Genomic DNA, 24,328 nt, shown 5'->3' with positions numbered 1-24,328 from the left:
CACCCCCACCCCGAAAAAAAAAACAATGTTAACCTCGTGATAAAAAGACTAGGTCAAACAAACAAAGAACAAGGAGCAAAGGCAAGTCAGAAATTTGTTTTAAATACAGCTACTTGTGCCATTAACCACCCCACAACTGAACAAAAACCAGATGAAAGTATGTCTATTAACTACCAGTTTTTGCTTATAAAATCAAATCTTAATGGCCAGTTTCCTAATACCTTTGGTACTCTAATTTCTACATAGTAGTGGTGAATCCCCAAGACTTTTAAATGGAAATCTCAAAAAACGGAAACTACTAATTGTCATTGATTATTTAAAACTTCTAGGATAACTATGTACTTGATGGACATGGAAAGATTACAACTACACCTTCAAGGAAGTACGCTTTTAAAAGTTTCCCATAAGTCTATAAAAATGTATATGCAGAGAAGTATACAAGAAAGGCCTGTATAATTTTGTAAATGGCAAACTGTAATATTTGGGGTTAATATAGGAAATTCTGTCAGTTACAGAAAAAGAATGATTCCTAAAATAGGGCTATAAAACTTAATTAAACAGGTCAACTAAAAGAATCAACGATTAGTACAGAAGCTACCTGTACTTCTTGCCATGCCACTTGTTTAGACATTGTATGATCTATCATCAATGGGATATGCATGAACAACACAAGTAATGACAAAGACGAGTACTGTCATAAAGTCATGTACAGATAATATCAGGAACTTCTATCATGATCATCATAAGAAGACATAAAATCAGCATTTGGTTGGTTAGAACAGCAGCAAAACCTATCCTTTGAAGAAATATTTAACAGAACGTCTAAATGAGAAATTAGAAGTTAGACACGAGAGTCGTGATAGGCAAGACATGGACTTGTAGATGTATCATCAATCTGTAACTTTGGCAACAAAACGAAGTATCATATACTATATGCATAATAAAAGGGTGACACTAAGAGAAATCCTTGAACTCAGAGCATATTCATTGGAAGATAGTTAAAAACTCATGTAACTTTCTAACTAGATGACAGTATGTATTTTAACTGATCTTCCAAAATTCGTAGTTTTGTATTAGGATCAACATTATTGACCATTCTGTATGTGGTTTTAATAATTAGTATCATACCCTTTTCCACCACATGTTACAATTTAATCAAATACAGATATGACCCATTCATGTCAAACCCAATTATGACAAAGGGGCTAAACTGCAGCAAACTACAAAAAAGAATATGGCTAAGGTAAATACCTGCTGGCCACCAGTCGGAGTTGCTTGAAGGGCCATATATATACACCTTCCACTCTCATTTGTGCAACACCCCGGTCACGTCCATTATCATACACATCGTGGAAAATAAGTGCTCCCTGATGGTCAAGTAATATGTGAAAAATAAATAATTCATACACATCAAACAGACATCCGCTAATACATGTTATAGATAAAAGAAACCCCATCAATATCACAAGAATGAAAGATATAGAAATAAAGCTCTGTGAAAATTTATACAAAGCACTTTAAAAACTCATGACCTAGAATTAGTCTTAATAGTGTTTATATTGTATGCTACTGGATCTATATGTCAGTGAGAAGGGTAACAAGGAATTCAAGCTTTAAATTGTAGAGAACTTCTCCAAATCTTGTCAGAAATGAAGGACAGAGCAAATGCAATGCATGATACTAGTAATATTTTTTCTAACATGCATATGAAGCGAATCATTGAGGTTTCAAACAATCACTAAACTTCCAATTTTCCTTACCACAACACCACTGCACCTATTACAATGGACGGATATACTTCATTGTAATGGCCTTCTTGATAACCATATATGTGAAATCGTAAACATATTGCATCATTCAAACACTTCTTCCAAGTAAAACATGTTTACGCCTCATTTGGTATGCAGGAATGTGTGAGAACGGAATGCTCATTCACACTTCTCTCTCATGCTTACCAAACACAACATCATTTTGGAAGCTAGAATGTCCATTCTCACTTCTCATTCATTTCTACGTTTTGTGGGATTGGGTATTCCCATTGAGTTGGTAAGGAATGGGCATTCTCACTTAAGTAGGATGAAAAAAATAAAAATACATATCAAATATGTGTTGATTGCTTATTAATTAGCCATGTCAAAAATAAAAATATTATCATTCCTCTCTAACTGTACCTCAAAAATGAGAATGAAAATGAGCATTCCATTCCCACGCTAATTCAATTCCGCTCCTTCATTCCATTTTCACTTGATCTGGTTCCGGGCACTAAACAAGGCGTTAGAGTTGAGGTCATTCTCCAAAAATTTAGATAGGAGCTTCTCTATATCAGTGTGGAAATAATCAAACCCTTGTTTGTTACTTGCACAAGAAGCATGGAATGTACCAGATGGTTAACCTCATGAAAACCTTATTAATCCGTATGTGTGGCTCACTTAGTAACTAGAGAAAAGCGAGAAGGATGTTATGAAAAATAACTTCGAAGAATGAGGTGAAGAAGACAGAATGATGCAAATCATAGCTATAATTAATTCTTGACTTGATTAGAACTTTATGTATACTCCTCAGAATACAACCTATGTGGGACATCAACTTTTGGGACTATGATATGATATCTGGTCAAGTGTAATGTAGTAGGCTGCCAAATAAGAACTTTGATTTTGGAAATATATTATGGCTTACATAAAAAAATACCAAAAAGATTCTGCAGGTGAAGAGCAAAGAAACAAGATAATCAAATATCACATTGCATGTTTCAACATCACAACAAAAAATTTTATCCCCAACATTTAGGCCGGACACATGAACCATTCTCTTTCATTATGTGCTGTCAAGGGTCACCTTTGAGCAGATGATTACACATTACATTCTTCATTTTATCCTCAATTGAAGGAACCTATAACATTTTAGAGATGCACTTTATTCTTATTCTATCATTTGGTATAGTAAGGTTTGAGAAGTAAATTAGCGAGAGACAAGAAGATCAATTGGGTATTCCAACCCAGATCATAAGATAACAAACACAGTTTAGCATGATTCTTTTGTCTGAAACAATTTCTTTCTATACTAAATAAACAATGAAAAACAATCAGAATAAAAAAATGCATTGATGCAGAAACCTGTTATAAAGATGCAACATCTTTCTTACCTGAATATAGTGTACACCGCTTATCTTTGTCGGACTACTGACTAGCTCCAAGATAGAAGCACCACTGGATCTCCCAAAATCTAGGAATCTAGAAGAGACGTTGGAATTCTCAGCAAAGCTCCAACTTCCTGCACGTCATTTTTTGTTGTTGTAACATTAGGAAGTAGAACCAATAAATTTGATGCTTGTGGATTATGAGACATGATTGGTAATTCCTTGTTGTCATTGTAATCTATCTATTTACAATCCAATAACCTGATTCACAACTACCCCAGTCCAGGTACCCGTAAACTTTACATGGATACAAGAAATGTAAAATTGAACCAGGTTAGATTGACAAGGTTAGTTTCTGTATCTTTCAGTTGAGCAACTGCCAAAAGTGAAGATTATTCCCAAACTGTGTGATAATATATATCCTCAGAAATTTTACGATGGATGCAAAAATAATGTTTAGCTATTTCTTTGAAAATGATAAACTTGATTCCAACATAACTACAGCGACATTTCCTTCCACAACACTCTTAATTTTTAATAAAAATTCATAAAGATCCCTCATAGTTTCATGGGATACAAGTTGAGGTGCCCCCATGCCCAAAACAAAATACGAATCTAAACATGTGAGCAAAAAAGTGATAAAGAACAGTAAGATTGGATTCATAGCTACGAAGATATTCAAGAATCAATGTGATGTTTCTCCAGCATAAATAAACAAGCTTGTCTGCACTGAAGACCCTCTGTTCTTTCACTAATGAGTGGTGTCCAAATGCAAATTAATGTCCTAGCTCTTAGGTGAAAAGATAAAGACAAACCATAAAAATTCTAGTAGTTACCATATTGAGGGAGGGGGATGAAGGTTGTACAGTTATAGATAGTCACAAGTTTTTTAAGACTGTCATTTAGGATTATTAGTAATAGTGAGCACATGGAATTATCATCAACAGTGACCTCCAAGTAAAAATAAATCACTTCCGCAGAATAACATAGGAATTCATGAGAATAGTTGAAGGCCTGTGAACTTCTTGTGCCGCACAAAAAATATCACCAGAAGTTGGTATGCCTACTGCTATATTCAAAAAAGTATAACACTTATCAAATAACCAGAATAAATCCTGGCAGTCTTCATTTTGTTTGTCCTAAATTTGATGCCTCGAATTCACTCCATAGATTGCAAGTCTTTCTTTATACCCTTTTTTCTTTAATTGGAACTTTTTTTTCTTTATCAGATTCCTCACTCCTTGGTTGGATCTCCACATAGAAAGATACATTATTTTTTCTTTAGAATTGAACGGAGATGAACAATCTATAAATATGAAATATTTCTTAAATTATCCAAGCAGGAAATTAAATCATTGTGTTCTGAATTCTTAAACAAAATGGCATACCAACACCAATATAAACTGCAGGAGACAGCAATAAATTGAATCACAAAAAAATAGTAATAAGGTGAATAGAAAAGGAGAATATAAACTGTTCTACAAGCTTTAGAAGCAACGTTTGATCAAGAATTAACAAAAATATTAAAAATTTTCTCAAATATGAGATGTGTGTAGAACTTTTTTAAGCAAGTCAATAGAAATGATTGTAAAAAACCTTGAAGTTACAGTAAACCGCTCATTGCATCATGAGGCTTTTAAAAATGAAAGGAAAATATTCAGAAGAAGAGCAAAACCCTGCATTTCAGCAATATGCACTTCAACCATAAGAAGAAAAGGAAGCAAACCTCTATATGTTCCAGTTATATTCCATTGAGAATAAGGACCAAGGTCATTGTCATCTCTTCTAAGGAACAGCCTCTGTAACAAAAGGTCAATTCATTACAAGGCAAAATGGAAGTAAATCGATGAAATATTGCATCTAAAAATTAATTCTTTGTACCATGACCTGTTTGATCAATAAAGCTTCTGTTAAGAGTTGACCAAATTTTCTGAACCCACGGGTGGTAATGACAATGAATTGCCAAATTTTAATGAGCCATAAAATGAATTTATCAAATAATTGATCACATATCAGTTTAAAGCAGTAGTCATTTCTTGGTTCTACCCATTTACATATTTTCAACTACTTGAATCAGATCACTTTCAACTAAAGACTTATCACATCTAGTCTCTTAGGGTTTTGTTTAATTGTACGTAATAGGTTGGGCATAAGAAAGAAAAAAAATTTAATAAATATTCATTTAATCAGGTTTAGGAGTGCATAACTAGCGTGGAAGTGATTATTTGCCTTACATGTGGAAGCACATAAAGACAATGAGATGTGATTGTCACCTACATACTTTTACATGGTTGCTTTAATGACCTCATAAACCTTGTTTTCCAACCGTCATTATGTGGTTGGCTAGGCAGTATAGGTGGCACTCTAGCTGCTGCACACCACTATGGACACTAGAAGCTGCTGATTCTTCTCAAGACAATGCTAACAGAGATGAATGGAAGAAAAACGGCTGACATAGACAACATCAAATTCATCGGATAAAGACTTTGTTACTGATGGTGGTGAGGTTATTGTGTAGGCATAATTTCGTAATCTAATCATTAATTTTATCACTTAATTTCTATATCTGCTAATGCACTACTTGCCATAGCCTTAACCAATTTCGCAACTAGATGAACAGATATTTCAAATAGTAGCATGGTTTAAAAAGCCTGCTTCAATTTTTAATTTTTTACATTCATTTTATGGGACACTTGAAACTTTTCTTGCTGTTATCAGGTAACAGTGAATTCTTAATCTCTACTTTATCTTCATCGGTAGACTGCACATCTTCATCTCACTATAGTAAGTCCCCCAGGCAATAATGTGTTTTGCCACAGGACAATCATGCCATTTGAAGGAAACATTTTCAAGCTGTTGGTTCCAGTCTAGACTCAGCCAACTCAACATATTAATTGTCTAGGAGCTCAAAGATCCTAATTAGAAAAACATGATAAATCATTACCTTGGATCTTGCCCTCTATTCATGTCTCCTCTTGCCCTCCTCGTGTTGTCAATTCTTGTTACAAATCAGCTATTTTCCACTTCCAAGAAACATGGCTTCGATCCAGAGCCTTTTCCTTAGCACCTAACTATGAACTCAAATCAAACTCGAGAGAAGTCCACAAAAAAAATTGTCCAGGTTCGAACACCTGATACAACAGTTGAACTGACACTAATCCTCAACAATGATGCCAAATAGAGCACCTTGCCGTAGGACATGGGAGACAAGTTGGCCAAAGAAAAGGATACATCTAATTTGTAAAATAGTATAAGACAACTGAAACAGACACAACCGTCAGTAAGGAGGGAAAATGATCAACCGACTAATGGCACTCTTTTATATAGGTACTTCGACACCCTCTAGAAACTTGGAGGAAGGAGTTTGACCATATTCTACCTGACAATCCCATCCGTCATATCCTTAGAGACTTGTTAAGAAGGAAAAGAAGAATGCCTACTAGTAACCTTATAGACTACAATCGTATAAGTTCTTTCTAAATGAAGTCACAATAACAAAGAGTTTCATGGAGTCTTACTCAGAATAAGTTCTTAGAATTGGTATCTCATATTTCATGAATGAATACAAAGGACATAGAAAATTGAATGGCTTACTCCATGTAGCCCCAGGGCCGGCCCTGGGGTAAGCCAACCAAGCCCCGGGGCTGGGGCAACCCAGGGCCGGGGGGGCAACTCATCCCTCCGCTCATTCACCCCTCAAACTGTAATTATCTTTGATTTTTGAAGTAGACTTTGTAAGAGGACCTTTATGCAAAAATTGTTAGGGTTCTATTTGTAAAAGAACTCTAATGAATACCCAAAACCCATTTCCGTCAGCATTACCACTCCTCCTTTCCGTCTGTTCCGCTCATAAAAAAAAGAAAAATAAAAAAGAAAGAGAGAAAACCGCTCATCTCCTCCTTCCCGAGCCTCTAAAGGTCCGACGACTTTGACCTTACTCTGCTCCCATCGGACCCGTCCTTCAGGCTTCACCCCGCTGAGTCCTCCAACCCAATCAGGTAAAAAATTTTAACTAAATAATTTTAGGGTTTTTTTGGACAGAAATTTAGGGTTTTGATGTTTTGCAATGAAATTAAGATTTCTGATTTTGAATCTTGGCTGAATCTTAGTTGTTGAATAAATTGATGAAAGACATAAACTTTTAGGAGTTTATTTAATGAGTAGAAAAGAAAATAAACCTTTCTTTTGCCGAATGACTTGAATATTTGGCTCGATTATACAGGGAAGTTTCTAACTTTCTTATGTAGTATTTGAATTTTGACATTTTTGTTGAGAACTTGGGATTCTAGAGAATTCAGAACGTTCTTCCCCTTTTTTTTGGGTGGAAGAAGATGAAGGTATTTGGTTATGTTACTGTTATCAGGATAAAAGATTTTTAGTTTCCTCTGTGGGATCTTCATTCTTAGAAATGGGAAGTTTGTGGGTTTGTTTAGACTCAGAGATGATTCCATAGATGAGTCATGGCTAATTAATAATCTTTCATTTCGTAGTCAAGTCGTCATTTTTTTATTTAATGTTAATTTTGGCTTCTACTGTGTAAATCACTAGGAAGCATCTTTGTTTTCTCTTATTGGGAGCATGTTGTTTATTTTATTCAGGAGCAGAATGGCTAAAGCTGAGTAGTTAAGCTGTACATTGAATCCATATGTCACAACTAAAATAATTAACTAAGTCTATCAAATGCTGGCAATTTAAGCTATAATTTTCTTACAACTTCCATTACGAGTTAGCCCATGTCGAACATTCAAAATAAATCAAAAACATTATGCATCAGATAATTACAGACATATTACTTATATGTCATATAATTATATTTACAGACTACAGTACACCATGACGGGAGATGATAAAAACCGAGTAAGGATTAGAAAACAAAACTCCGGAGCTCATAATAGAAGAGTCAAGCGACGTCAAGATGAAATGGCAAAATCACTGGATGGCTCAATTTCTAAGCTATTCAAAGCAAAAACACAACAGTCTCTTCTTTCGAGTCAAGTTGAAGAAGCTAGTGCCACAACCAATATTAGTGAAAATATAGATGAGATCATTGAAGAGCCCATGATTGAAGTCACTTATGCGGATGGAAGTCGTAATGAGGAAACTAGTGATGAATATCATGAAGAGCCTGTGAATGAAAATGTTCATGTGGACGGAAATGACAATGAAGTAGCTTTTAGTAAATATAATGAAAGCATACTTGATCTTGAGAAAGATACGGAAGTAAATTATGATCCGGGATTGTGGGGAAGTATAAATGATACTAACAGGGTGATAATAGTTCAACGTGGTCCTATCAAGATTTTAAAGAAAAATGATGAGTTTCCAAGTGAAAAGAAGAGTGGGAGAGAAGTTTTTCGTCCAAATATTACATTCGTGAATTATCAAATGGCGAGAAGCATGAAAGAAAATGGCTTGTCTATTCAAATGAACTGAATAGAGTATTTTGTTTTTGTTGCAAGTTGTTTAAGAATAAACCAATGACAATCAATTTGGTGAAAAATAGAATAAACGATTGGCATAACCTTCCTACAAAGCTTAGATAGCATGAAAGTAATCCGGAGCATTGTGCAAATGTTGTGAAATGGGTTGACTTGCAAAAAGGACTAAAACTAAAGGCAACAATTAATAAAGATATAGAAGCACAAATTGACAAAGAAAAAACTCGTTGGAAGATGATACTAGTTTGAATCATTACGGTTGTGAAGACTCTTTCTCGAAATGGTTGGCCATTTCGTGGAACATATGAGAAGATTTATGAGAAGAACAATGGACTTTTTTGTCAACTTATAGAGTTCCTTGCAGAATTCGATCCAATTATGCAAGATCATGTTCAGCGTGTAGTAGATAAAGAAGTTCAAAGTCATTATATTAGCCATAAAATTCAAAATGAATTGATATGTTGTCCAATGAGATCAAAGCAAAAATTCTTGTCAAAATTTCAAAAGCAAAGTATTTTTCAGTTATTCTTGATTGTACGTCGGATTTAAGCCATGAGGAACAAATGTCAATTGTTTTCTTAGATTTATAAAGGTTGATGACACGTCGGTACTTGGGTTTTTTAATCAACTTGAAGATACTTTGAATGAACTTAATCTCAACATTGATGATATAAGAGGTCAAAGTTATGACAATGAGTCAAATATGAAAGGTAAACATCAAGGTGTACAAAGAAGACTTCTTGACATAAATCCTCGAGCTCTTTATACACCATGTGGGTGCCACAGCTTAAACCTTGCACTATACGATATGGTAAAATCTTGTGTCAAAGCTAGAAATTTTTTTGCATATGTGCAAAAGGTTTACACTTTGTTTGCTGGATCAGTCAAAGCTAGAAATTTTTTTGCATATGTGCAAAAGGTTTACACTTTGTTTGCTGGATCAACACATCGGTGGGATGTTCTTAAAACATATGTAAAGGGTCTAACACTTTGTTTGCTGGATCAACACATCGGTGGGATGTTCTTAAAACATATGTAAAGGGTCTGACACCAAAGCTATTGTCGGTTACTCGTTGGGAAAGTCATGTTGAAAATGTTAAAACAATTTGATATCAAGCACCAGAGTTGAGAGACGCTTTGATTGAAATTGCAAATAGTTCTAAAGAGGACATTGTGATGGCAGAAGCTAAAAGCTTGTGTAAAAATGCTTTGCAGGAATTTGAGTTCTTGATTAGCTTGTGTATTTGGTATAAGATTTTAGATAAAGTCAATCGAGTTAGCAAAGTTCTTCAACAAGAAGAGATGAATTTGGAGGATGCAATTACAAGAATAAACGAGCTTATTGTTTTCTTTCAAAAGTTTAGAGAAGACGGTTTTAAAAACATAATGAAAGAAGCCAATGAACTTGCTAATGATGTTGGTATCGATCCGGCATTTCCGATAAAAAGAGTAGTTCGTAGAAAGAAGCATTTTGATGAGGATGTGGAAGCGAATGTTGAAGGTAGTCAATCACCGGAGGATAATTTTAGAGTTTCCTATTTCCTTCACATTATTGATCAAGCTCTTACATCACTCAAAGATCGTTTTGAACAATTCGAGCTCTATGAAGAAATCTTCGGATTTTTGTTTAATGCAAAGTTCATGAGTATTGGTGAAGAAAAATTGATGGAAAATTGCACTAAATTACAAAGATACTTGGAACACAACTAACAATGTGATATACATGGGAAATATTTATTCAATGACCTACGAGCTTTGCAAACAATATTGCCGAAGGAAATGACTAAATCAATAGACATCCTTGACTTCATAAGATCTTATTGGGATGATGGTGGCTTTCAATGTGCATGGGTTGCTTATTGGATTTTGTTAACTATCCCAGTTACGGTTGCCTCGGCGGAGAGAAGTTTTTTCAAGTTGAAATTGATAAAAAGTTATCTTCGCACTATCATGTCACAGGAACGATTGAATGGATTGACAATGATATCAATTGAAAATGAATACTTGGAGAAACTTGAGTATGATGACTTAATTGAAGAATTCACTTCAAAAAATTCAAGAAGTATTTTTCTTTGAATTAAATTGTAGCACAAATGTAATCCCTTCTTATATGAATATTAATTTTGCACGAGAATATTATCAGCCCAATATAGAACGCTAAATTGTATTATATGTATTCATTTTTATTTTGTTCATACCAAATTTTTAATATAAGGGGCAACCAAAATTGGATTGGGCTAGGGCAACTCAAAGCTCGGGGTCGGCACTGTGTTGCCCACAAAATTACATATTCCCTCAAAAAATAACAAGCAAAATAAATAAATTATCAAACCTCAACTGATATTTAGTGATGACAAGTTGAACAAGAAAATTGCATTTATTGAACTATATTGACTTCCAAACCCTAAGGCATTGAAAGTGAAAGAAAGCATTGGATTACTAGCTAGTAATTGATTTCTGTTTTTTTTTCCTTTTATGTAAACAAACACAGCCCAGTATACAAAGTTATATCAGCATCACTCAGCCAGCATTAACTCCTATAATTTCTCCAATTTCACCAAATAAATAAATAAATGAATACCTCATCGCTCCAAGATCCAGCAGCAGAACCTCTTTCCTTGAGAGGCCTCATGGACTCCGAAGGCCGAAGAGACCCAAGAATCAAAATCACCAAGCCCAAAAAATAACCCATTATCCCTCCAAAAATAATTATCCGGCCCCAAATCGAGCTCTTAACATAAAAGATAACTTATGAGTCACGCTCCAAAATGATGAATAGAAAGACCCCCGACAAACAAACTGAAGAAAACAGCAGAGCTCTGCGATTTTTTCGGTTGGAGTCAACTCGAAGGAAAAGTATTAGGAGAAAGAAAGGGAGAGCTCAACGAACTGAGATTAGAGAAATCGACCGCTCAGCGATAACGAAAATCCCAAATTAATCAAATAAAAAGGAGTATTTTTATAATTTTACGGTTTTTTTAAGAGGAAGTAGAAGGCGGCGGGTGGAATTTTGAGAGTTTTTATAAGTTAATAAAATTTGGTGGGGGTTTGTTGGAGAAGAGAGAGGAGAGAAGAAGAAAGAAGAAAGGAGAAAGAAGACATTTGCCGTGGGTTGTTGTGGGCCAGCCTGGCTGGTCTACAGCTGTTGAAGAGCCTTTGGTAGGCTGCGATGTCTATTTACTTGATTTGGTCATTCTACAAAATAATTTGATATTTTTGTTGGAAATTTTAGGGAAGGTGTAATTAATTATAAGATTTATAATGGGAGAAAGGAAAAGAAACACATTGAAAATGGCCATATAAAAACATAAAACTCTAGTTGACTTTCATTAAATTCAGCTCCAACGAATTTGGAATATGAATCTAGTAAGATTTTAAAAAACTAATTATAAAGGTAAAGAAAAATCACGAGCGTTGTCTTGGTTTGTGTTAATGATTCCTCGATAATTCTATCATGAATATGAATCTAGTAAGATTTAAGAAAACTAATTACTTAGAGATAAAGGTAAAGAAAAATCATGAGCGCTATGTTGGTTTGTGTTAATGTTTCCTCGATAATTCTATCAGAAGCAAGTCCAGGTTCATTTGTGTTCCTCTTGTATCAAAATATACGCCATGACTCGTAGAGCAAATTTCTGAGTTCATGTAATCAAGGATTTATGTCGTTCCGTATAGATTGGAGGCATTAAAAAGTATCTGGAAACCAACTATAACTGGATTTAGGGTATAGTTAATTATAAACACTTGAAATTGCAGTTGTATGCGTAAACACTATACAGTTCCCACTTCCCACTCATGTTCTGGTGATAATCTGAATGCAAAAATTATCTGCTTATTTGAAGCAAGTTCTTTTTTCCTTCCAACAACTCCATGTAGTTGCAATAACAACCGTACGGAACTCATTACTCCTTACTTAACACATCGTTCTCTCCACCCACCGATAGCAACCATCACATTTTTTGCCAAGATTCAGATGCGTTTAGAATAACTGAATACGAGAGATCCATGCAACATTCAAGACATTAAGCCGAACCATCATGAAGATGTGCATACTTCCCTTTCACTGAAACATCCATATAACGAAATCCCCAACTATATGCAAATTAGCAACGACTAAAAAGGTCTCATGGAACATAAGCATTACCACAAAGACAGCAAAACTCAAGGCAAAGCAGAAGTACACCAATACAAACTACAAAGGTGTTGAAAGTAAAATAAAATCATCTCGTTGTCTTTTTCAGAGCTAATATACAACGCAGACTCATTCATCATCCTTGTAAGGGTATTCCTCTGGAACCTGCTTCAGTAGTTTCAGGCGCAGCTCATACGCGTCATCACCATGAAGCATATCTCTTACCCAGGTTATTTCAGTTTTCATCGACACCTGAAACCAAAAACAGCAACTAAACTTAGTTCACTGTTTACAAAGAACAAACATATATTTGTTGTGGAATAAACATATTTGTGGTGTATGCATTTCATCCTCATGGTACCCTTCTCTGTTCACAAGGAATAGAAATTTGTTGTCAAATCGTATTGGATAGTCAAGGCAATGTTTAGTACAGATACAAAATTATTTACTCAAAACTTGAAAGATTATGAAAGCATTACAGATGGAGATCATTTTATGATCAAGAGTGAGAAAACCAACCATTTCCAATGCTCCCCTAATTACTCCACTCAAGATGTTGCAGTAGTTAAGACCTTGGCATGTATCAGGAAGCTCAACAAAGTCTACCAGAGGATTATCTTCCAATATAATGCTGCAGCTTGTCCCCTCAGCATCCCAATTGCTAACAGTTGCTGTGACTCCCAAGAACATTTTGAAACCAACCTGTTTCAAGGATGCCAACGTAGTGAGTGAGTCTAAATGCTGAAGAATTCTCTTATCTCCAGAAAATAAAAAAATGAAGAAATTTACATGACTAGCATAGACAACATTCAAGGAAATGATTAACCGTCTGCATTCATAATGCTCCCATCGACCAATTCATTTCTTAAATTTATATTTCCTTGTCCCCATAATTAATAAATGCTGTGCTTTAACTGATGTATTTCATCCATGGGATTCATTGAAGATGCTATTGATTGGACGAATTAACATGTACCGTTAAAAACAAGAACTATACATGAATAGGCAGTAATGTTATTTTTATTCAGAAAAAAAATTGGTAAAAGATAATTGTTATTCTTTTTTTTTCTCTTTTTAGTAGAACTAATAACTGCTCAGGAAATAGTTGCCACTAGACAAAGTATACTAAGTGCAGAAGAAATAGTTGGAAGAAAATGAAAGGATTATTTGCATACCTTAAATCTTGGAAATTTGCAAAAATACCCTCCAAATCTTAGTATTTGCAAAACTACCCCTCAAACCATCAATTTTGGAAAAAAAATTACCCTCAAAGCAATTAATCATCAACTTTGATAAGCTAATTTGTAATAAACAAAATAGTCAAATTTTTATCACCAAGTTGATGATTTGTTGATTTTAGGTGTATATCCCCCCACCTCCACCCCAAGTTGATGATTTGAGGGGAAGTTTTGCAAATGCTAAGATTTGGGGGGCATTTTTGCAAATACCCATGCTTTAAGGGGCAATGGGGCATATATGCAAATAACCAAAATGAAATTACTCAATCAGAATTTCTTAACGGATTAGATTTTGCCATGTCCTATTTGAAAATAGACGCCGACATACAGGTCTATTATCAGAATAAGATGGATCAAACAGGATATAGAGACAAAATCATTTGCGTACAATTGCCATTTACATACAAAAGAATCTTCAGCTCATGGTACATGCAAAATTTGTCCTCAACTTGTCAAATTGGTCAAAAATCTATTGAAGCTGGTGCAGATATGTAAAGGAAAAGGAGGGAAATCACGAATTTCTGAGTAAAATCTTAAGAAAATTGAGTTGAATAAATGCAAAATGCTAACAAAACATGTCAAATCTGAAGAAATAATCTGTTTAGGTGCTGGAATTATATATAGCCTACTGATAAGGACATACTCTACAACGAACTTTGAGGATGGCTTCCAAACAGATATTTGAGATAATTTGTGAAAATGCAATCACATATTATAGAAAGCTAACAAAGTATACGTTCCATCAGACCAACCCAAGGAGCATTTTTCAAGTTATAAGACCCTGATGACTCAGTGTCTATGCTACCTCGGTACTTCTAATCTGAAGCTGCACCTGTACACGACCCGTACCCAAACTCCTTGGACACTCCTTGCATATATGTATACATTTATTTGGGCGTGTAATCAATTATACAATACATGTTTTAATTTAGAACACATGTTATATATTTTTTGGACATATATCCTACAATTCACATCCACTTCTTGAAACTTGTTTATGATCTCGAAGGATTGTTTGGATGTCTACTTCAAAAACTAGTGATTTTCCAATTTATAATCCACATAATAAAAGAAACATAAAAATATTATAGGAATTTTAGTTCTCCTCCTTATTCTCATAGAAGTTATTAATTCCAATTTATGTATATGTGTATATAAATATTTATATAGCTGTGTCCGCGTACAATATCTTTTATAAATTTTCCATGTCTCATACTTGTACCCATCCCCATGCAACATAGCTAAGTGCCATAAGAGGGTACTAACAAAATAGAAGGCAAAGGAGAGGCTCCCTTTGAGCAAAGAATAAGCACCTTAGCAATAACGTCACATGTCTCCTTAAAGTCGACACATCTGGACACATTGGACTTGGCTAGAAATTCATCAATCAACCGAATTCCAATATTGTAACCCCTGAACCAAAAAAAAGGTAACGTTGTGAATAGAAGGTGATATGAGATGAAGAATCCATATTGAATGTTATTCAAGAGTAATCAGTAACAGGTCACTTATGAAGTGGCTGAAAAATATGTTAGTACTTAACAAATGCTTATAGAATATACAAATGTCAAATATTAGAAATAAAAAAGGATATTGCACAAGTCACAAGAGTATCCAATGAAGAAAGCGGAGAATATACTAACGTTAAATACCCGACAAAGAGCAGGAAATCCCCTAAAACAGAGAAATATGCCATGAAATAAGGGGAAAAGAAATTAAACCAAGTACACACTCAAAAGATTAGTTATTGAATAATTTTATTACTCAGGAATGAACGAAGAACTGTACATACTACTGAATATGTGGATGTTTGGGATGACAACAAGAGGGAAAAGCTTTGGCAGAAGTAAACCGACTCATGAAAAGAAAATTTAAGTAACTAGGATTTAGCCATAGTCATGCCGATCCATGATAAAGTAAAATGTCCATGCTAGAGATGTGGTGGACAAACAACAAATGAAATAAAGAAGATAACACGAAGATAAGTACAGACAGCAAATTAAAATCTTGATATGGAGAAACAACACTGCAACTGGAAATTCAAACAGACACGAAAATACACTTAGAAAATAGCATGCTCTTCCAATTATATCTCATAAGGAAAACACAATTATAATCAAATATTCAGTCACTTCTTGGACCAATATCTTACACTTTACAGCCACTTCTTGCAATTCGCTGGACGCGTGTCGGTTTTGTTTCATCCTATACCTTGTCCAAAACTATGATTTCAAAGGTCATTTAGATATATAGTTCGTCGTATACCCTGCATCCTACATTTTACAATTTGTGTCATCCCATGTGATGTAGGACGTTTAACGGACAATTTTATGGAGCTTGGGGTCAATCACGAACTAAATGCAGATACATACATATTATTGGTTTTCGAAAAGAAATGATCATATCTTCTAACACAGAAGGCGAATTCTGATATACTATATATGTAAATCTCTATCTTGACGAAATGGAGCCAACTGGATTGTCATATTTTCAAAATCCCATTAGTAATACTCGGTTTTGACTAAAATCCGAAACTAATCAACTTTGAATTTATTTTTAGCAATAAAGTTAGAGTCAATTTAGATTAAGAAATAAATTCAATCTCAATTGAATTTCATTGGACTGATTTGTTTCCTATAGGGAGTCTTTTTGAGGTAGGATTTGATACTTTCTATTTCTTTATAATTCTAGTCTTATTAAGAGTTTTTTCTTTTCTATTTAAAAAGAGACATGTAACCCTACAATTATTAGATTACTTTTCATCAATAAAATTCCTCTTTATTATATTTTCTTCGTGGATTTGAAGATCATTCTTTGTGGATTCAAAGAACAACCCTTGGAGGATTCCGAGGCTTCTTAGTTCCGCGCTACGTTAATTAGTATCAGAGAGAGTTTGGATCAGTGAAGATAATCGAAGAAGCAACAAAGAAGACTTCATCAATTATATCGATCATAGAACTAAAGGCATCTAAGAAAGAGATTGCTAAGGAGAATGTTTTTCTAGTGGCAGACAACGAGACACTCACAACCAAAAAGGAAGATTTTGCCACCATCAATATTCATCTTGAAGTGCAAACCCTCATTGTGCATGAGATTCTTGATGTTAATGGTGACATGTTAATGAAGATGAATAATATGCAATGAATTCTCAAAGACGTCATGAGTGATGTTACACATATTAATGTTGTCTCGATGGAGGAGAATGATATGATAGAGAGCAAGGTAATTGATGGTATTTGTGACTTGCTTGGTGGAGCACCCGAGGGAAAAGAGATTAAAGAATTGTGTATGGAGTATTGAGGAAAAAATTTTCCTTAGAAGCAAAGTCTGTGAGTAATTTTAAGAAGGTTGAGATGATACTTACGATACTAGATTATGAGAAGCAACAAGGAATACATTTGGAGGAGTTTTTCAAGTCATCTCTAGATCCACATGCCCCAATCATATACACTTGTCTCGGGAAAGATTTATTCAAAAGTTTAAGTCTGAAGAAGTCCTAGCTGAGTAGGGAAAACAACCAATAGAGAAAATCAATGCTAAGTACAAGACGGATACTGATCGATGCAAGAGAAGAAAAATACTTATCAATGAAGCTACTATTCGACCAAATATAAGCTCGAGGTCGAGCTTCTTACAATAAGGGAAGACTGACGTAGGACATTTAACAGACAATTTCATGGAGCTCGGATCAATCACGAGCGAAATGCGGATACATACATATTATTGGCTTTCGTAAAGAAACGATCATATCTTCCAACCCGGAAGACGAATTCTGACATATTGCATATGTAAATATCCTATCTCGACAAGACGGAGGCAATCAAATTGTCATATTTTCAAAATCTCATCAGTAATACCCAGTTTTAGCTAAAATCTGAAAATAATCAACTTTGAGTTTCTTTTTAGTAATAATGTTAGCGTCAATTTAGATTAGAAAACAAATTCAATTTTAAATGATGTTGGACTGATTTGTTTCCTATATTATAGGGAGCCTTTTTAGGATAAGATTTGATACTTTCTATTTCTTTGTAAATCTAGTCGAGTCTAATTTATTTTTCCATATAAGAAGAGACATGGAACACCAAAATTATTAGATAATTTTTCATCAATAAAATTCCTCTTTATTATACTTTCTTTGTGGATTCGAAACTCTTCGTGGATTCAAAGATCGTTCTTTTATGGATATAAAAAACAACCATTGGTGGATTCTGAGGTTTCTTACTTCCGCATTGTGTTACCGTGTTTACATTTGCACCCACATCCATATCGTTGCAACCCAGTTCTCCGTCAAATACGACTATGTCTCGGCAAGCCCACAAAGTTTCCTATATGACATTTATTTCTCCAACTTTTCATGAACATGTCGGCAAGATTCCTCTTCATATGAATCTTCTCAACTAGGTAACAGTGACCCAAAGCCATCCAAAATGAAATGGTAATGAAGATTAGTATGCTTCCTCAAGGAGTGATAAGGTGTATTCTTTGCAAGGTGAATTGCACATTGATTGTTATAATGCACCACATAGCTAGTCAATCCAAATTGAGAAAGCAACTGCTTCAACAATATCATCTCTTTTGCCGCTTCCCTCAAGATAATATACTCGGTTTGGGTAGGAGACAATGCAAAATGTCTTGCTATCTAAACATCCAACTAATGGCATCACCACTAATAATAAAAACATGCCCCTTGACGGACTTCTGTCTTCCAACAACTGGCATGATTGGAATCAACATAGTCATTTACCTCCAATCTATAGCCTCCAAAACACAGGTAATACTTGTCACAATCCTTACTCAGCTTGCAAGTAGATAAAACGGTTGTGTGGTATGAAACAAGCATCTAGGCCGCGATACAACTGTCCATATTTAGGTAAATGGGCGAAGATAAATCCAACTCACACTCATTTGTATTAGTTACTTACCCATCTTTGTTATGAGCCATTGGATTGTTACAATCCGAAAATTGTCATTTGTTGAGAACCCTTACTAAGGTGGATGAAGTGGGTTAGTGCTGTTGAGAGCTTGGAAAAATGATTTAATCATTTCTTGGAGCTTCTTGAGGAATGAAGAAGAGGAGTCCATATCTTGAGTGTTTGTGTTGAGCATGTCTTCCTCAAAGGTTAAAACTCTTGTTGAGCTTCTTGAGCTTGTGTCTCCTTCTATTGGGATAAATCTCTCCAGTACTTGTTATCTCCAATTTCATACGTAAATAAAAATCAATGGCGTTGTTCTTCCATGGATGCAGGTTTGTAAGTAGCTAAACCACATAATCATTGTCTATGATGTGGTTATTGCTCTTGTGTTTGCCTTATTTGTTAGAATACAAGTGTGTGGATTCTTAGCCCTCCATATACTCCTAACAAAGCACGCAGACAGCTGACTTGGGTTATCTAACTTTACTATAGCTACAATACCAAAACCCCACCCTTATGCTCTTTTACGAACAATATCGTCATATTCATCAGAGGCAGATCAGAATTTGCTGAGTCCTTTCTTTTTCCTATTCTAGGCTATAGTAACCCATTGCAACACGAATATGAAGATGAAATAACTATGAATAAAATGATAATAGAAAAAGAGAAAATTATGAGAACTACATCAAGCATATGATGATCCTATATTCCTCTCTACGACAAACATACCCACCAAGTTCATTATTCATACTATTATAAAGAGTTCAAATCCCCCAATAAAAATCACCTAGACATTGAAATAAAAGAAGCCTAAAGATCCAAACTAAAAGCTCAAAATCTAGACAAATCATGGATGGAATAGAGCTTCAACGATGATATCAAATGGAGGTTGGCGGAATTGTGGAGTGAAGCAACATATAATTCAAGTTAAAGATCAAGTTCAGCTTCATCCGTAAGTGTACCAAGTCAAGCTTATTGAAGATCAAGATTGCTTGGGTAATGTAGTTTTAGATTTTATATTATGGATCTACAAATTTAAACGACAATCAAATTGAAATCTAAGTAACAGTCAACACAAATAGATTATCAAATAAAAATAATCGAGAGATTAATACATTTGATCCAGCTGCTTGTTGACTTCCTCCACCTCCTCGAGATCCGTGAGGAGCTGCCGCACGATCGCGCCGTAAGTGAGGGTGAATAGCTCCGCATTCTGATCGCAACAAGAGAGAAGATTAGGGGAAAATCAATCGTTCGATAGAGAAATAATTGGGGGAAAAAGTTCGAATTTTTAGGTTTTTTTCCACTGCTTACGACGCGCTCGACGTTGGCAAAAACGGCATCGCCAGACCTGGGAGCGAGAGGGGCCATTTTGCGGGAGTGTGACTTCGAGGCTGCTGGAGAAAGGCTACAGAATTTGGGGGCCTGTTAACGGGTCGGGTCGAAAAAATGGCCTTAAGGTTTGAAAAAATGGCCCTAAGCAACTCTTCAAGCACTTCTTGTTACCTATCAAACATTTTATCTTCTAACTCACATTCTTGTTGGAAGTATTCGAGATTGAATTCATTTAGGTTTGGATCCATTGGAGGGTATGTAGAAAAAATGTTGATAGGTATACTCCAAGTTGTGCATTTGGTCAGCATTTATAATGAAAACCTTTGTTCAAAAACATGCAATTGCAACGACATGTGGCGTATGGCATGCATTGCAGGGAGTTGTCAATTCATGCCTTGTCTTTAATTGCAGAGACTTGTCAATTCAACCCTTTGTCTTTAATTACAGAGAGTTGTCAATTCATGCCTTGTCTTTAATTGCATAGAGTGGTCAATTCAACCCTTCGTCTTTAATTGCAGGGAGTTGTCAATTCATACTAGAGAGTTGTCAATTCATATATTTTTTAACTTTAATTGCAGAGACTTGTCAATTCAATTGGAGAGGGAGTAGTCATTTCAATTGGATTTATTCAAATAAAAAACAACAATTTTATTCAACACTCCAATTTCAACACACAAAACACTTAGAAAACACTTAAAAACACATAAACAAACTAATAGACAAACAACAACTTCTTCATTTGCCAAACAGATCTTTCCTCAACAACTGATATGCTTCTTCATCTTCATCGTCACGATCTGGTTTGTTTTTCAAAAATCTCCACGTCTCCATATTCTTGGCACGAGCGAGGACATTCATAGCTTCAACAGTACTTGCTCTATTCGCTTCCGCCTTTTCACGATAGGTGACTATATTGGATAACTCATCCTGAAGTTCGACCTTCGATTTCCTTGGTATACTGGACGAAGCTCTAGCTTTCTTCTTTGTCGTGTCCCTACCCTCAGGACGTACGAGGGTAGGAGCGGAGGATTCAACATCTTCACTACTACTCTTTCTTTTCAAACCGCTACTACTCGATACTGCTACTCCTGGCATATATTTTGGTTGATTGCGAACAACCTTCCACTCATCCACCAAATTAAACGATGTACCCATTTTCTCAAAGTACAACTCCCTGCCTTTGGATATGTAGTTTTCATCAGACCAACCACTTTGCTTCTCCCTACATGCAGTACTGTAACAGCCAATGAAACTGCAAATTTTTCTGTTGATGTCTTTGTAATGACTCTGGCACCGAGCTATGGTCCTCTCTTTTCCACTCTTGCCATTCTCATTCACATACTGTGTAATTTTACCCCAGAAAGTTTCACCTTTTTGGTTGTTCCCCAGCTCACTATCATTACTAGCGTGAAAATAAGCAGTTAGCAGAATTATGTTGTCTTCTGTGCTCCAACTATCGTAACTTGATCTCTTTGTTGGTTGTTGGATTGGAGGTAGAAAACTATGAGGAGTATCCCCACCAACATTTCCCAAAGAGACCTGGGTGGATGTAGGCATCGAAAATTGCCTATAGGTCTCCATGAACGGTTCAGTGTTAAAGAGCGACGATGAACGTCACTATCCGATCCACAGGAGTCTAATTGACGTCGACGTAACGACTGAAGTGAAGTCGACGAGCTATGAGCTGATAGGATCTCCGGAAACAACGAACTCCACTATCACAACCGGGTTTTCTACGTTCACCCGAACAACGTTTACACCTCACAATACAATCACTATGTAATCACACCTCACACACTAAGTGTTGGTCCTAGCCCGTGTCCTCCTCCTCAAGTGCTCGGTTACAACCTCTCCCTAGGCACGTCAACCGACGCCACTCCTCTTGGATTCGACCCCGTCTCTCACCACACACTTCTCTCGGTGTACAAGTGTATTACAAGTGAATCCTCACAATTAGGCACAATATGACAAATGATTGTTCTCTCTAACAAGGTGAGAACTCAATTAAGCTCACTCTCAATGTCACAAACCCACAATCCTAAATTATACTATGAATGTAAATACAATAAGCTCAATAGGTTGTGTGTGAACAAAGAGATAAAACAATATAAACTCAATATGAAATCTAGCTTATGAAATTAAGAACAAACTTATAAAATGCTAGAATTAAGTTTAAGGAAACTTCTCTATAGATGACAAGAGAGAGGGAGAAGAATGAATGCTCAAACACCAAGGATGATCTCCACTTGCTCTTGTGAAATTTGCTCCACAAACCAAACTCTTGTAAATGCTTAAAAGCTTTTTAAACAAACACTAAAAACAAACTTAAACCCTTGATTAAAACTTTCTTAAACTTGTTTTAAAACTCTTTTTTTTTTTTGCTTGAAAGAGAACAGCAATAGGGTATTTATACCCACTCAAAATCTCAGCCAAACCACTAAGTAAAGGTCCAAAAAGCCCCAAAAAAATCAGCTCAGAAAAATAGCCGTTGAGAAAGCAACGGTCATATTGGCAGAGCGGCGGTCGACCGAAAATTCTGGTGGTCGACCGATGCGAGCTCTCAGTCGACCGGTGTGGTCGACTGACTAACTCTCTGCCCCTTCGCCGGTAATCACTAAGAAGAGCTGATATCTCGTTTTAGCCGAGATAGACGCTTCAGGCTTCTAAATCTCACGCGGATCGACGAAGCTCTGTCCGATTTTTCGGAAACAGATCTGATTGTCCGGTGGTCCACGGATATCAACATCCCCGTCACAGGCCAAAGACCCACGCAAGCAAGAGACCGCAAAACAGTCCAGTGATGAAAGATCAAATGATCGGTCGACCGGTGCGGTCGACCGAAATCTGACACATGAAAAACCAGATATGCTGATTTTAAAAAACTGTTTAAAAAATATCAAATAAATTCTAAAAAATGTAAAACTTTGGAGAATGATTGTAGACATGATAATAAACATGCTACAGCGACTGGTTATCAGAAAGGACTTCCCAAATGTAAAATATCATCATTTTGCAAGGAGGTCCAAAACACAAAAATATAAACACATGAGTTTTGACATTTTAGCTAAACCATGTTTTGAAACAATACAAAATGATTTTATAGACTTAATAGAAGATGTAAACTATTGTTATGAAGTCTATAAATAATGAATATAGTATTTTATCAAAATACACATATAATACACTAAAACATGATTTCATGGAACTAAATAAAATTGATATTGATGAAATCATATAAATGTATTAAGTATGAAACAAAAATATGTTTTCCAATTGTATTCAATTGTTTCATAGTAAAAATTGAAAACTATCAAACCAAAACATATATGTATATATATATAACTATATATATACAACCAAAACGTGTATGTGTGTATATGATTGAGCTTAAAGTACTAACACACATAATATAAATTCCTAAACTAAATTACCCAAGCAATGATCTTGATCTTCAATAAGCTTGACTTGGTAATCTCGCGGATGAAGCTTGAACTTGGATCTTGAACTTTGAATAGCAAGGCTTCACCGACATTCCGCCAACCTCCTTTGGATATGATCGTTGAAGCTCTATTCCATCCATCCTCCAACAACGTTGTTTGTCTACAAAACATAGGAATGCACAAACACTAGACAAACAACATTAGTAATAAATTGTTTGTTAAACATCATCAAAACAAGAAGGCCAACAATCTCCCCCTTTTTGATGATGACAAACAATTTACAAAAAAAGGAATATGCATGAAGGAAATGAACATATACAAGATAATAGCTGTCGACAGCCTGTTGACAACTCAGCTAGGGTTTCCCTATAAAAGGGAAACCCAATAAAAGGGAAACCCAGATCTCGTGGGGACTGTGCGCGGGCTGCTTCCTCTCTCTCTCCTCTCGCGTTTTTCTCCTAGCGTCAGACTTAAATCTCAGCTAAGATTTTTTCTGTTCTTCTCCTCTGGTGATTTTTTCAGCTCTCGGATTGAGGGAGAATTAAATGGGGTATTTAAGAAGAGGGTTATTACTGTAGCTATAGTAATGAACTTTTTATTGAGAGATCTCAAGTTTGAGATCTGCTCTTACATTATAATTTCTAGTTGATTTATAAGAAATTAACTGTGTGGCTCCCGAGGACGTAGGCAAGTTTG

The 24,328-nt window shown here is 35.4% G+C and overlaps 3 protein-coding genes across 4 annotated transcripts in view; all 3 read right to left on the bottom strand.

The window, feature by feature from the left end:
- LOC109833451 (transmembrane E3 ubiquitin-protein ligase 1-like) overlaps positions 1 to 11,634 on the bottom strand; it is an 18,467-nt gene extending 6,833 nt beyond the window's left edge. Inside the window, exons 1-4 of one of the 2 annotated variants that reach the window (XM_020401122.1) lie at positions 11,156 to 11,634; positions 4,863 to 4,935; positions 3,143 to 3,270; positions 1,252 to 1,367 (exon numbers count right to left, since the gene is read on the bottom strand). In XM_020401122.1, the coding sequence (XP_020256711.1) occupies positions 1,252 to 1,367; positions 3,143 to 3,270; positions 4,863 to 4,935; positions 11,156 to 11,266 (428 nt within the window). In that variant the 5' untranslated portion in view covers positions 11,267 to 11,634. The remainder of the gene's footprint in view (positions 1 to 1,251; positions 1,368 to 3,142; positions 3,271 to 4,862; positions 4,936 to 11,155) is intronic. The other variant, XM_020401123.1, reaches the window with a different exon arrangement.
- Positions 12,610 to 20,323, bottom strand: LOC109833450 (trafficking protein particle complex subunit 3). The gene is made up of 5 exons (XM_020401121.1): positions 20,172 to 20,323; positions 19,973 to 20,070; positions 15,258 to 15,357; positions 13,226 to 13,408; positions 12,610 to 12,958 (listed from the first exon to the last, which is right to left on the bottom strand). Exons 1-5 carry the CDS (start codon positions 20,226 to 20,228, stop codon positions 12,836 to 12,838), a joined length of 561 nt encoding a protein of 186 aa, XP_020256710.1. The 5' UTR covers positions 20,229 to 20,323; the 3' UTR covers positions 12,610 to 12,835.
- Positions 20,928 to 21,749, bottom strand: LOC109834802 (glutathione S-transferase T3-like). The gene has a single exon (XM_020402818.1). It carries the CDS (start codon positions 21,747 to 21,749, stop codon positions 20,928 to 20,930), a length of 822 nt encoding a protein of 273 aa, XP_020258407.1.

Source organism: Asparagus officinalis, chromosome 3, assembly GCF_001876935.1.
Source record: "Asparagus officinalis chromosome 3, Aspof.V1, whole genome shotgun sequence".
In the NCBI taxonomy this organism is placed as follows: Eukaryota; Viridiplantae; Streptophyta; class Magnoliopsida; order Asparagales; family Asparagaceae; genus Asparagus; species Asparagus officinalis.
This window is presented reverse-complemented; position numbering and strand designations above follow the sequence as displayed.